This window comes from Antrostomus carolinensis, unplaced genomic scaffold (genome assembly GCF_000700745.2).
Source record: "Antrostomus carolinensis isolate BGI_N321 unplaced genomic scaffold, ASM70074v2 scaffold2861, whole genome shotgun sequence".
Taxonomy (NCBI): Eukaryota; Metazoa; Chordata; class Aves; order Caprimulgiformes; family Caprimulgidae; genus Antrostomus; species Antrostomus carolinensis.
The window spans coordinates 48,687-61,729 of record NW_010291843.1 but is presented as its reverse complement, the minus strand read 5'-3'; the positions used below and the strand labels follow the sequence as shown (position 1 = coordinate 61,729).

The 13,043-nt window shown below is 40.9% G+C and overlaps 1 protein-coding gene across 1 annotated transcript in view; it reads left to right on the top strand.

The window, feature by feature from the left end:
* The first annotated feature begins 1,206 nt into the window (after positions 1 to 1,206).
* SLC34A2 (solute carrier family 34 member 2) overlaps positions 1,207 to 13,043 on the top strand; it is a 19,307-nt gene continuing 7,470 nt past the window's right edge. Inside the window, exons 1-8 of the mRNA XM_010176736.2 lie at positions 1,207 to 1,305; positions 7,149 to 7,263; positions 7,370 to 7,507; positions 8,085 to 8,213; positions 9,132 to 9,275; positions 9,930 to 10,041; positions 11,166 to 11,361; positions 11,961 to 12,056. Of these exons, the coding sequence (XP_010175038.1) occupies positions 1,207 to 1,305; positions 7,149 to 7,263; positions 7,370 to 7,507; positions 8,085 to 8,213; positions 9,132 to 9,275; positions 9,930 to 10,041; positions 11,166 to 11,361; positions 11,961 to 12,056 (1,029 nt within the window). The remainder of the gene's footprint in view (positions 1,306 to 7,148; positions 7,264 to 7,369; positions 7,508 to 8,084; positions 8,214 to 9,131; positions 9,276 to 9,929; positions 10,042 to 11,165; positions 11,362 to 11,960; positions 12,057 to 13,043) is intronic.

Here is a 13,043-nt window from a genome sequence, read left to right as displayed (position 1 = left end):
TTTGCGCAGAAGAAAATCAGTGGCCTGTCCAGAGCCATCTCTGTGCATGCTGCATCTGGGAGGGGTGAGGCAGGGATGGTGCTTTCATCCTGGGGCCCCAACATCAGCCGTGCCCAGGGTAACGGCGGGCGATGGGGTCTACACCAGCAGAGCCACTGCGGCCAGGGGAGATGCTCGGCCGTTCCACCGGCGTGACGTGATGCTGCGTACAGGGCTGCAGAGACTTTGATGGTCACCACTTATTAAACATTTCTGATGCCGACGCAGGTGAAGACTCACAGTTCTGACTCACAGCTCCAAAGGCTGGGTATCCCCACGGGACTGAAAGGTGCAAAAAGCAAGAGTTTTATTTTTCTAAGTTACTAAGTCACTAAGCTGCTGGGAGATATGAGCGCGTACACGCAGACAAAGCAGATCTACTGATTAGGCTGCTGGTTTACAGCTTATTTTCTCAGTGTTAGTTGCCTGTTGAAACAGAAAAAAAAAAAGCTGTAGTGCCTAATGCAGCCCCCCCAACTCCCCATTAAGCTCATCAGTAGAACAGAGAGTCATGCCAGTGACTGCTTTGTAACACCAGCCTGTATTTATTGAATAACATATCTACTTATCATATAGCCTTCTTCCTTGCTAGCATTCTGAATGCAATTATCAAAGGTGTCCTTACATCTTTAAATCTCATTTAGAAGGAGAGCAACAGCCAAAATGCTAATGAGCTCACCTTAATTGTAAACATTGAGCACTGATAAGAATGAAACTCCATCCTCTGTTCTCAAAGAAGTTCTTACGTGTTTCCTACTTACACTGCTTTTTATCTGATTCTCCTTCACTTCTGTTCTTAGGCAGATTAATAGGCACCTGAACAGACAAATAACTGTACTACATCTTCTTCATGCCCTTTTGACAGACTTTCAAGATTGCAAAATATTTTTGAAAAATGATTATTGGAAAAAAGATTACTGAATGACCAGGTGGACGGCAATTTTTCAGGCTGGAACAAACCGTTCCCTAGCATTCACATGAACACATTAGTAACTCGTACTTAAATGCTGATGGGACATTTTTTAGAATGTGATAAGTGTGAAATAGCCTGTAGTTTTATCAGTCTTGGTTGCTGCCCACTCCTGCTAAAAAAAGGTTGATTGTGATCATTAAGTTGCAGGTAGGCAGTGCCTCTGGACTGTAAAATAGGAATGTTAGTGCGCAGTGATGAAAGCAAACTTTGCTCAACACCTGTCTATATATATTGCAGGTTTCAGTGGCTGCCCAGTTGATCTGTTCGCTCTCTTGTCTGGGAAGAAAGAAGTGGTAAGTAAGAACAACTAAGACTGAGTTTTCTTTTCTTCTTTTTGAACTTGCTTAGATTGTAAATCCAAAGCTCTGCTTTTGCAGCTCAAGGAATGGCAACAAAGAGCTAACGTGGGGAACTGGAGTGGCATGTGAAATGTCATCCACTGCTTAGCATTTTCAGCTTGTGTTCTTTCCACTGCATTTATATTTTAAGGAAGTGATAAAAAAATCATAGTTCTAAAACCAAAATGGGTTATTTTTTCTCTGCAAATAACTAGGATTTATTTTTACAGAATATGATAAAGGAAAAAAACCACATTGTATTATTAGCTGTCAGAAAAAAAAATAAAAAAACCCAAAACAAAACAGAAATAACTGCCTATAGCATAAGAAAGTATTGTTTTAACTACTATTTGGATTGAAAAGAAATGAGATTTTAAGTCATAGTAATCAGTGGTATTGGATACTGGAAAATATCTAGGAAATGATTAATGAAACATTGGAAGGAAATGCTGTCAGTTTGTGTGTTAGCATAGAGAGTGTGTGGAGTTTGTGTGCTGCACTATGGCCGTGTCAGGCTATTCTTGATGGAAACATTTTCTTATGCTAATTTGGTTTGATACACAGAGGTAAAAAGAATACATTAGTCTAATGTAGTTAGCTCAACTAATGTGGCAGTAGGCAGAAATCACCTGGTTTCTCAGTAACTTTTATTAGCAGCTCTTCCATTCGATCAGTAAGTCTTTTTAATGTCCTTACTTTTTCCTCTCTCGATTTTTTACTATGTGTTTTTTGTTCGGGATGGGGTAATTTGTTGTATTTCCTTGTTGATGGGATTATTATTCTTTTTGTTGTTTCATTCTAAAAAAGCAATTGCTTTGTTTAACTACCTAGTAGACATTTCAAGTAGTTCACTGATGTTTCCTGTCTCTGACTTCTCAGTGTCAGCATCAGGTGCTTTGCTTGGTTGTGAATGCAAAAAGTAATATCACTAGCTTAGAAAGTAGTTCTCTATTATTAGTTTGTTTGTAGTTGGTTTTCAGTTTTGCTGTGTGTTAGATTCAAACCTGTGAGCTATAAGTTCCAAGGATCCATAGGAATAAACAGTGAGCACAGTGTTAATTTGGGTTTTTAAGCTTTCATGTATTTATTTTTTTCCTTTACTACTATGTTAGTTGAAAGTTTACATCCTTGCTAAGCCTGCTAACTTATTCAGAGAAAAAGCCCCAAGGAAGCTGCTGGTGCCAGAGCAAAGATAAGACTTGCTCCTAGCAAGGCTGAATCATTCCTGGTGTTTATTTAAGTGTTCTGTTGCACCCAGGGCTTTGTGGCTGCCATGGAACAGGTTCTGGGACAAAATTATCAGCTGATGTAAAGCTACTGAACGAATTTGTGCTGGCTGAAGATCTTTCTTTCCCTGTCTCTACATAATGTGCTTCTGTGTCAGAAATGATAAATTTTGTGGGGGGAAAACCCCCAGTATTTCTTCAAACTGTGTATAAGAAGGATTGCTATGTAGCCTGGTGTTTACTGCTATGAAGAACGTGTGGTAAATATTCATATCTGCTAAGTCATACAGTCAGATATCAGCTTAGCTGACAAAACCTCCTTGTAATATAAAAACCATAGCATGGAGGTGAATGGTGAGGAAGTGATGTTTATTTGTAGAAAAGCTGAGAGAGAAAGAGCAAGCAAGAGAGGGGAAAGCCTGGCTGAACCCAAAACTTGATTTGTAGCTGCCTCAGCAACCTGTAGGCACATGTATGGTCACGGTGGTGGTTGTTGCAGTTATTGCCAGTTATTGAAAATGCTGCTGTTTTCTCCAGTACTTTTATTTTGTCTTGCTTTGACTGAGTCTGCTCCCCTGAAGGTTAGATTTCTTTAAGGCTTACTGCTTTGTGGTTCTTATTTCAGGCACAATGTGGCCTTTCAGTGAGCTGTCACGGGTGGAGAGGTACAAACAATACTGTCTAGGCATGTGCAAGTGGTAGTTCATATTCTCCATGTTCAGTCCAACAAAATAAATAATTTTAGAACTGTTTCTGATTTAAAACTGAAAAGCACCGAGTCTAGCCCTGCAGCTGAGGCAATGCTGTTACAGTCCAATGAGTCACTGAGGAACGCAATGTAGAGCAACTGCGTGACACCTAGTGTTGCTCAAATCATTCCCCAGAGACTTTAACTCTTTGAAATGCTGCAGTGAGAGAGTGAATATGGCTATAAAAACCACGGGAGCCCACTTTGGCTTTGACTTTCTCTCTCTTACATTTTATTTCAGAATTTGAATGCCATCATTTCTGTCTATCTCCCTCTTAGGAGCAGGAGGTTTCAGTTTCTTTTGGAGATAGAAAGGATGTCACATGTAGATAGCATTTTCCGTAGGTGAGGAAAGACTATACTTACACCGAAAGGAGCACACACGACGGTGTGAGAGGATTTGCCACGAGGTTGACCGAAACGGACTGGATTACAGTTTGCTCAGGCATTAGTTTTCAGACCTTTGCAATATGCATAGCATATTTTAACCTGCCACTTTTAGGAGGAAATTAGCTCCCATTTCAGCACAGCTCCGAACAGGTGGATATCCAAAACGCCAACACTTATCCGGACGTGAGCTCCATGACTACACCCTGGGTGCAGGCATCCTGGCCGGCGTCCTGCCAGCCGAGATGGGAACCAGCCGTGCAGCGCTGAGACACCCAGGCTGGCATGGGGATGGGCAGAGCTCGTCACTCCGGGCACCTCATCCCGCAGTTGTGGCTGTCCTGACTTCAGACCTGGACTGGTGCATCCAGCTGAACGTAGCTCCTTGTTGCAGCTTGCGTCATCACCGGCCCATCCTCTGCCTGTTCTCTAACATGTTCCTGTGCAGTGTAGTTGTGTCTTCGGTGTTCGAAAGCAAACCACTATTAGGGTTTACATTGTCATTTGTATCTTGTGTCAAATGATGTTGGTCTCTTATACCGTGCCTGATGTCAGCCTTTCCAAAGGGGCATATGAGCTGCCAGGCGACGCAGTTAGCTTTGTCACACCACTGCTCTGCTCCTCCACAGCACCCAAATTCTCTTCTGAGTATTTTTTCAAGATGTTAATGTCTTTATTTGGGCCAAGGAATAATTCTTTGAAGGAAAAACTGTAGAAGGTAGATTATCCTTGTACCACAGTGATTAATTAACAGTAAGTAGCTGTGGCCAGGACTCTAGCAAACAGAGTATCAGGTGGCTCTAAACTATCTTCTTGGCTATGCCTCGTAACAAGAGTGGGGATCTGGAGAAAGCTGACAGCTTTGGTAGCACTTCAAGGATCTAGATGGTTCTGCTTTCATCAGTCCTTGATACCAATCACACAGAATGAGCTGTTCTAGTAATACCTCTGCAAACCCCAAAGTACAAGGCAAATACTGTGAAGACCTCCAGTTTTTAAGTCTGCTTTCCCAAATCAGAGATGGACTAGGGCTCATAGGAATAATTTTATATACATATCCATGAAAAACCTTCCTCCATGGAGGTGGTCAGCTCTCATTCTATGGTATTTAATCACATAAAGCAAACCCAATAATAATACATGACGTACCTGTGGGATCCTGAGCACCTCAGGAACATGGGAGATGCTCATTATGAAAAAATGTGCTGCTGAATTCTTGAATGGGGAGAGTTTATTTTGGAGACATAGAGGCTGTTTGTCTGCTGAAGTTTTCAAGCTCCAGTTTCTCCAGTGAGTGCACCAGCTCAGTTTCCATACAGTAATAATGTGGGCTGAATCCTTCATTTCCATACTGAGTGTAACAGAAGAGCTGTAAAAGTACTGATGGCATCTGTAGGGCTGATGGTATCCAGCGTATTCTGTGTCTCTCCATGGTGGGAATATGTTGTCAACGCAACTTCACATCTGAATTTCCAATGTATTTTCATTATTGCATTTCACTTAAGAAGCACTGCTGCTGAGCAGTTATATTTTTTTTAGAGCTCTTTAAATGCTGAACATGTATAAATGAAACTTGTTTAACAAGACAGAGATGTTCTGCCATGGGTGGGGCTTGGAGGTTGTTCTGGCATGGGAGAAAATATGAGAATTTGCTCCAAGCAAATGGAAGCCCTTGTTGAAACAAGCAAGACTGATTTTATTTCATCTGTTCTGAGATATTTCTTTATGTATCTTGGGAGCTGCTCTGGATCTTACGCCACAGATAAAGAATGTGTAAAAGCATAGTTTTTGCTCATGGGATTGTAGAGTAACTTTTCCTGATAATGTGGAAGGGGACATACTCTTTCCTTTGTGGAGTGCCAGAAAACAATACCCTCCTTTGTTACAGTAAGTCATGAGTGATTTTGTCTGTGACATTTCCTTCCCAGCTAAAGGAGGAGGATGTGTGGCTTATTGATGTGGGCAGGGATAAAACATTTTCCCCATCAGCTACATAAAGGATTATGATTAAATGAATGGGTAATTATACTCCCTTAGAGTGGCTGTGAAATGCAGGTGAACCCTGTTTATGGGAGCACGATACCAGCCCTGACACTGCCTTTTGGAGGCTGGGCGCAGGTGCCCTGTTTGTGAGGAGCATTGCAGGCAGATTCTCTCACCCATGTTTCAGCTGCGTGGGTGCCAGATGTGGCGGCCGCGGGGCAGCTTTGCCAGCAGCACTGACCGACTCGTGTGGCAGAGAGGGTGGAAGAGATAGGCCTGAAGGTGAGGGTTTTCTGGGCAGAATTCACTTCTCCCATTCTTTCCATTGAGTTTTTGGTCACGCTGGCTGAGCTAACCAACAGCCTTACAAGCCTGGAAAGGTACAAGTATTATACATTGCCTCGGCTCCCCATGGTCACCTTCCCCTTCTTTCATGTCCCTCCCTCTGTCTTATGATATTGGTGCAGTAAATAAGTAGTACTCTTACAGGTTTTGGTTCAAGGAACAGGTGTCTCTTCCTCTTGTGCCTGGGCTAGGTCTCTTGCATGTGCTTGTACCTGTGCCGGCAGGCTTAGGCCATGTGATATTTTATTTTTTAAGTTATTATTGGTTAATATTACAATACATGTCAAATGTGCTCAAAAGGGATCAGGAGGAAGAAAGCCTACATGAGATGGGTGGGCCTGACCTTCCTGCCACTAACTCAGCTTCACTTGCACCATCAGCTGTGAGTTACAGGCAACTATAGACCTGCAAACTAGACAGCCGCTGTTGTCTAGTTATGCTCTTGTCCAGTCATTCGGCAAGTATAATTCTGGAGCTCAGAACTCTGGGGTCTAGCGTACGTGATCCAAACTAGGCAAAGCTTTAGGGAAGGATTTTCTTTGCTAAGGTTTCTATCTTGAAGTACAGTTTGGTAAAGGAAGTCAGTCAAATACAGAAGGTGGAAGAAAGTAAGTGTCCTTACCCTTTCCCCCAGTCCTCTCCCCTAACCCCTGGGGGTTGGGGGCTGTGGGTGAGCGGCTGTGTTGGCCACTAGCCAAGGGCTAACTAAGTGAAACTATCATAGTAAGTCAGTCCTCTGACTTTTTGCTGAAAGGAGATATAGTGAATTAAAGAAAAGAAATGCCTAAGGTTTGGAAAGCAGAGGAATCTTTGCTTTCATGACAGTTAAAAGAGAACAAAAATACAGGCAAAAGATGGAAACAATTTTTTTTTTAATTGTGTAAATTGTGCTAATAAATCGTCTATGTGATTTAAAAATAGTTGAGAAATCAATTTTGCAAATAAAGGAATAATTCATAAAGATTAGTAAAAAGCTGTGTTTGAGAACAAATTGCTTCCATTCCATTTCCATCTCTTTTGCTCCTAAACTTTATAATGTTCCTCACATACCCTGTTGTAAGTTGAGTATTTTGACGGGACGTGCATTTTAATCAGCACTACTTTGTTAGTCACAGATCATGGCTCCCTGGCCTGAGGTGGAAAAGCCTGAAACCAATAACTATATTGGGGACTCTTCCAAACAAAACCAGAACATGGCTGGGAAAGAAGGAGAAAACCACAAAGGTGATGTATGCTTATCTGTGAGATGCAGAGATATGTGAGTTTTGGAGCTCCTTGGAGAAGATGGGAAGTAATTAAACAATTTTTTTTAAATGTTATATTTCACCAGGCAATGTGGCTTCACTTGGAAATAAAGGGGAAATTCAACCTGCATTTTCCACAATAGCCTTGATAGATGAGACACGGCCAGAAGAAGATGACCCATGGGCTCTGCCGGAACTGCAGGACACTGGGGTCAAGTGGTCAGGTAGCTATTTCTCAGTAAATAAGTTACCTGCACTTATTTTTTCCTTCACTTCTGCTCTCTTTGTCTCAGTCATTTTTCTGAAATTATATTTGCTGCAGAACTGAATTTAAGATTTGAGGAGTTTTCAGATGTAGGCTTTACACTCTGTCTCACCTTCTTCAACAGTGGATGGGGGATGTTAGTCAGTTAAGAATCTGGAAATCATGCTGCTTACCCTCCGTAAAACACAAGGAAATATATGGAAAACAATCCAAAACTAATATGGTTTTGTATCCAGGCTCCTATTGGTCTTTCTTTACTCAGTAGTATGACTGTGTATAAAACTGAGGCTCAATCTCAGACTTCATAATGCTTTTGTCATATACCAAAAGATTTTGCATGGTAAAACTAGGTAAACACACTACCTGCTTCTGCAGTTAAAATTTGATTAAGAAGAGCATTCTTTCGGGTTTAATCACACACTGTGGTCACAACACTGCCTTTGACTCTGTAGTCTCTGCTTGTGTGTTAGACTGTTCCAGAAAGAACACCAGATACATCAAGCAAGTCTTTTATGCATAGTGTGTTTATTTTGCAGAACTGGATAGAAAAGGAAAAATCATTCGTGTACTCTACGGGATAGGGAAGTTTATTATGCTCCTTGGATTACTCTACTTGTTCGTGTGTTCTCTGGATGTACTGAGCTCTGCTTTTCAACTGGTAGGAGGTATGAAAATGTCTAAAATATCAAGAACAAACTATGAATGAGGAAGTAAATTTCATCTGAGTGACTAAAATACAAATATCACTCTTCAAGAACATTCTCCAAAGATTTACGTGTTGAGAAATAGATTCAGAAGCAAGTAGCTCTGATTGAAGACTGACCTTCATTTTTTTGAAAGGGCCTTTGTTTCTCAAATTCCAAAGAGCTGTGATGTAGGGATTATTGGCCCTGATTTCTTAGTAACTTCCTATTACTTTAGTGACAGTTTACACAAATACATCCGTGCATAAATCTATCCCATGTGAAAGACATTTCAACAAGGTGAAATATGAAAATTTTGCTCTTGATCAAAGCATCCAGCACTGAAATGTCTCACAAATCCTTCAAATATGAAAACTATTGATGTATCTTTTTTACATTTACCTATCTCCAAGGGTTGAATTCTGCTGATGGATTCAGAAGCAATTATGAGATAATTATGTGAGCTTCTGTGGAGGTTATTTTTTATTTTTGGCAACACAAAAAGCTACAGGAATAGAATTACTCAGGATTATTATAACAGCTTTCCTTGATGCAGTAAAAAAAAATATCAAGGCAGTGATAACATTTAAATCTATGCATGTGTGTTTTTTGGTCCTACAGTCTTTCCTCTGATGGCTGTGGTTTTATACTGAACTCTGCAGAGTTCAGTAGAGCTTGTTGAGTCACTGAAATGAGAGAATATGAAGTATTCTCTGATAACTGAGAAGCTGAGAGTTGAGGACCTGAATTTGGATCCCTGAGCTACATAATCTTTTTTTGCTGGCAAGCATAGCTATATATGTATCAATTAAATGGTTGAATGATCTTTCATTAAATGCTCTTATAATTCCTATGGACTTTACCTTGCACTTCCCTCACTCTAGAATATGTTTTTTGTAGGTAAAGCAGCAGGGGACATTTTTAAAGATGATTCAGTGCTGTCTAATCCTGTTGCGGGATTGGTGATTGGAGTTCTGGTGACCGTTATGGTCCAGAGCTCCAGCACTTCTTCATCCATTGTGGTCAGCATGGTGTCCTCCACACGTAAGTCTGCTTACAATATCTTCTTAGAGATCACTCATAAATCTTGACCTGGGGTGCAAACGTTCACACCTGTGTTCAAGTTCTAGAAGCTTTGAGTGTAAGAGTAGAGATTTCAGGAAAAGATTTTCATAGCTGTTGCTGTGATATAAAATAAAATTTAAAAAATTAATAATAATAATTAATAATAATAACAACAACAACAATAATATAGTAGTATTAACAATAGTAAGTCCACAACTACAATGACTTGGCATTGAATGCATTAGTTTTGAAAGTACCTGCATATTTATCTCATATTAGCTAGTTGCTGAACTTCATTTGTTTCTGTGGCATCATCTCAAAATTCTGCAGTAAGGAGGAAAATGCCTGTGAAAGAAGAGACTTTATCTTACTGCGGCCCTCTACCATGTGATGAAAAGGGATAACCTTGGGTTGCAGTTTCAGTGGAGATCATGGGACTATAGGAGTACAATGGTACCAGCTGGCTTGATTAAAGCAAACATATCTGGATTGGAGCGCCTAATGCCAGTGACATCAAGGGAAGTCAGGGACATCAGGGTTCTGGTGACATTAATAGTTATTAATTTTAATTGGAGCAAAGAGCTTGCTGGTGATCTGATTTTTTCATTCAGTGCTTCCTTTTCTGCTTTCTAGTGCTGACTGTTCAATCAGCTATTCCTATCATAATGGGGGCAAACATTGGCACCTCAGTTACAAACACAATTGTGGCACTCATGCAAGCCGGGGACAGGAATGAGTTTAGAAGGTATTGTACTTAAACACTAGATCTGAAAAATTGCTTTTCTTCCTTCTTTGTAGGTTTTCTTCTATATTCCCTATCATTACTACAGCCATTCAACTTTTCTATTGACCAAAATTTGAATATCTAGTTAGGAAAGTCACAAGCATGGCCATGGCCAAGATATAATGCTGTCTAGGTATATGGCTTCATATACTTGAAGAAAAGCATCCTGGATTCCTTTAAAAGTTTTGGGTTTTTTTTCAATAATTCACTGTTTTAAACTGGATCTTGCACAAGGATAGATTTTCAGCTGCTCCCACTATACCAGCCACCTTTGATTGTCTCTTAATTATGAGAAGGCTGCATAAGAAGTTAATCTTACAGTATTTTGGTCTCTCTCCTTAAAAGAGACTTCAATATTGAAGGTTTTTTTAAGACTACAGTAAGCAAGAGCTGGTAACTGTAGAGAAATAAAGTGTTCTGTCTTTCAAATATATACAGTGACAACTTTTAGGCTGACACTTGATATTACCACTGAGAGTGCTCATGGCTTACTGGAGATGGGCAGTAAGCTTGGGAGGGATATGAGATTTTGGTACCTTATCATTTATGGCATACCAGACATATGAAATACACTTAGCCAAGGCCTCTGAGGGAAGAGCTGTGGCTCCTCAGGCGGTGAAGGAGAAGGTGGAAGGGAGCTGTACGCCAATGGTTTGCAAGAACGTGTGAGAGGGCTGCAAAGAGCCATCTTCCCACATGAATCAGAAAGAACAAGTCCCAGAGGCATGGATTAAAGGCAGCTGAGGATTAAAAATGTATGAAAAATGGGTGAGAGGCAAAACAAATGTAGACTGTACAGCCACTTCTTTCTTCAGACAAGTACTCTTGGCATCCTTGTGTTAAGAATCACTTTTGCCTTTTCTAGTTTATCTTGTTTCGCTCACTTGGCTGACTCTCACTTGGCCAACAGCGTGGAGCCAATTTAGCGCTCTATAGCAAAGCAGCCATCTCCTGTGACCCCAGAAATTACATTATTCCCATCTTGAAATGGGTTTCATCCCCATCTCTATGATTTCATGTTTAATTGATATTGTGCACATGTTGTTTAATTAAAAGCAGCTCTGTTTTTTAATTTCTTCTCGCAGGGCCTTTGCTGGGGCAACAATCCATGATTTCTTTAACTGGCTTGCTGTGTTTGCACTGTTGCCCATTGAAGTTATTTCTGGCTATCTTTACCATCTCACCAGTGCTATAGTTGAGTCTTTTCATCTTGAAAGTGGTGAGGATGCCCCTGAGCTACTAAAAGTTATCACAGACCCCTTTACAAAGCTCATCATTGAGGTAAGCTCTTTCTCTCTTCAAGAAAGCCTCTTACTTGGTTCAGTCACAGCTAATTAAAATGCTCTAAATGTGGTGGTGGGGCTCCCATTCCATTCCATGTATCCTTGGGGTAAAGCTCATTACCAGATGCATTCTTCTTTTTATTCACATTTCATAAAGCCCCAGCTGTATATTTCCTGTTTCTGTTTCCCCCACATCTCACCTTAATGATGATAGACCTAGCTAGGAGGACTGGGAAGGTGAGTGAGGACAAATACAGCCACGTGGGATGGTTGGGATGACAGCCTTTTGCCTAGAGATTGGCAGATACTCCTAGCTGAGACAACCTAGCACATCCATCTGTTTAAACAGAAAGGGTAAGATGAGGTGGTGAATGATTTGGGGAGAATGAGACACATGTATGTGTACATAGAATTGTACCTTTTTCAGGGAGTAAACCCCCTCCCTACCTGTTGGGCACCAGGTCCAGCATTAGAGATGGTCCTGCAGGCTTTACCTGGTTGAGCTTCCTAAGGTAGTTATTTAAGTAGAGCTGAACAGAAGTGTGTGATGCAAGTTGGAATAATGTTTTTATTTTTTCCTTCTTTTTTCTTTTAAAGCTTGATAAATCAGTAATAAATGCAATTGCTACAAATGATGAATCCGCAAAAAACAGAAGCCTGGTAAAGACTTGGTGTGTAACTGAAACCAATGTGGTGAGTATCATGCTAAATTCATTGTCAGGTGCCATAGGAAATATATTACTGATCTGTAGCTGACACTCCTTATCACAGGATTGTGAAACTAGATTTTTAAATTAGGTTGTTTTCTTTTTTCTTTTTTCTTTTTTTTTTTTGAAACAGAAAAAGAATGAAAACAATTTAATGTCATTTTTGCTCCACTTAAACCAAGGATATCATACCAGTGGTGAGCTTGACCTGATTGCTTTTGATACCATGCAGGCCCTTGCTTATCAGACCTGGTGGCTTGGAGCCAAGCATTTTACTCCTTTCACAACCAAATGCCTTTAAACTCTGATATTCCTACCATCTCCCTGAAAGTGGAAAAAATCTCCAATATATGCCAAAGAACATATCTTTTTGATCACTATTTATCTATTGAACTAACCAGCTTTAGTCTTACATGTGCTAGGGTGATCTGGTGGCAGCTGCTTATTTGTAGCTTTCTTGGAAAACTGCCCTTGGAGAAAGTCTCTGTGGGCTCTGTCCTGTTGTTCTTCACCTAAGCAACAGTGCAGCTTGAAGGAATCTGTTGCCCAGATTGACACCAATGATTATTTTGGTAAACTGTGGAGCTGAGTGTTTGCTTTGTGTTGATCAGCTAACAATTAGAGCATTAAATATCCTTGGATCTCTAATAAGACTACTCTACTTGTTGGTATGTATAGAAAAGTAATTCCTGAAGTCCTGGGGCAGAAGATACTTGGGGACACACAGTGGAGGTTAAAATGAAGTGCTTGGGTTTTTAGAGGAGCCCAGCTCCTATTGAGTGACGGTCTGGCTAGCCGTGAAATGCTAGCTAGGGAGATAGAGCTGGGAGCAGAGCTGGGCTAATGTGAAACTCTGCTCAGGTTACGCTGCTGAGGAGCTGGGTGTTTCATCTCAGGGGACTCAGGATGCTGGGGCAGCTGTCCTGCTCTCAGGCCACCAGCCCGCTCTTGGCTACCCCTTTGCCGCACTGCC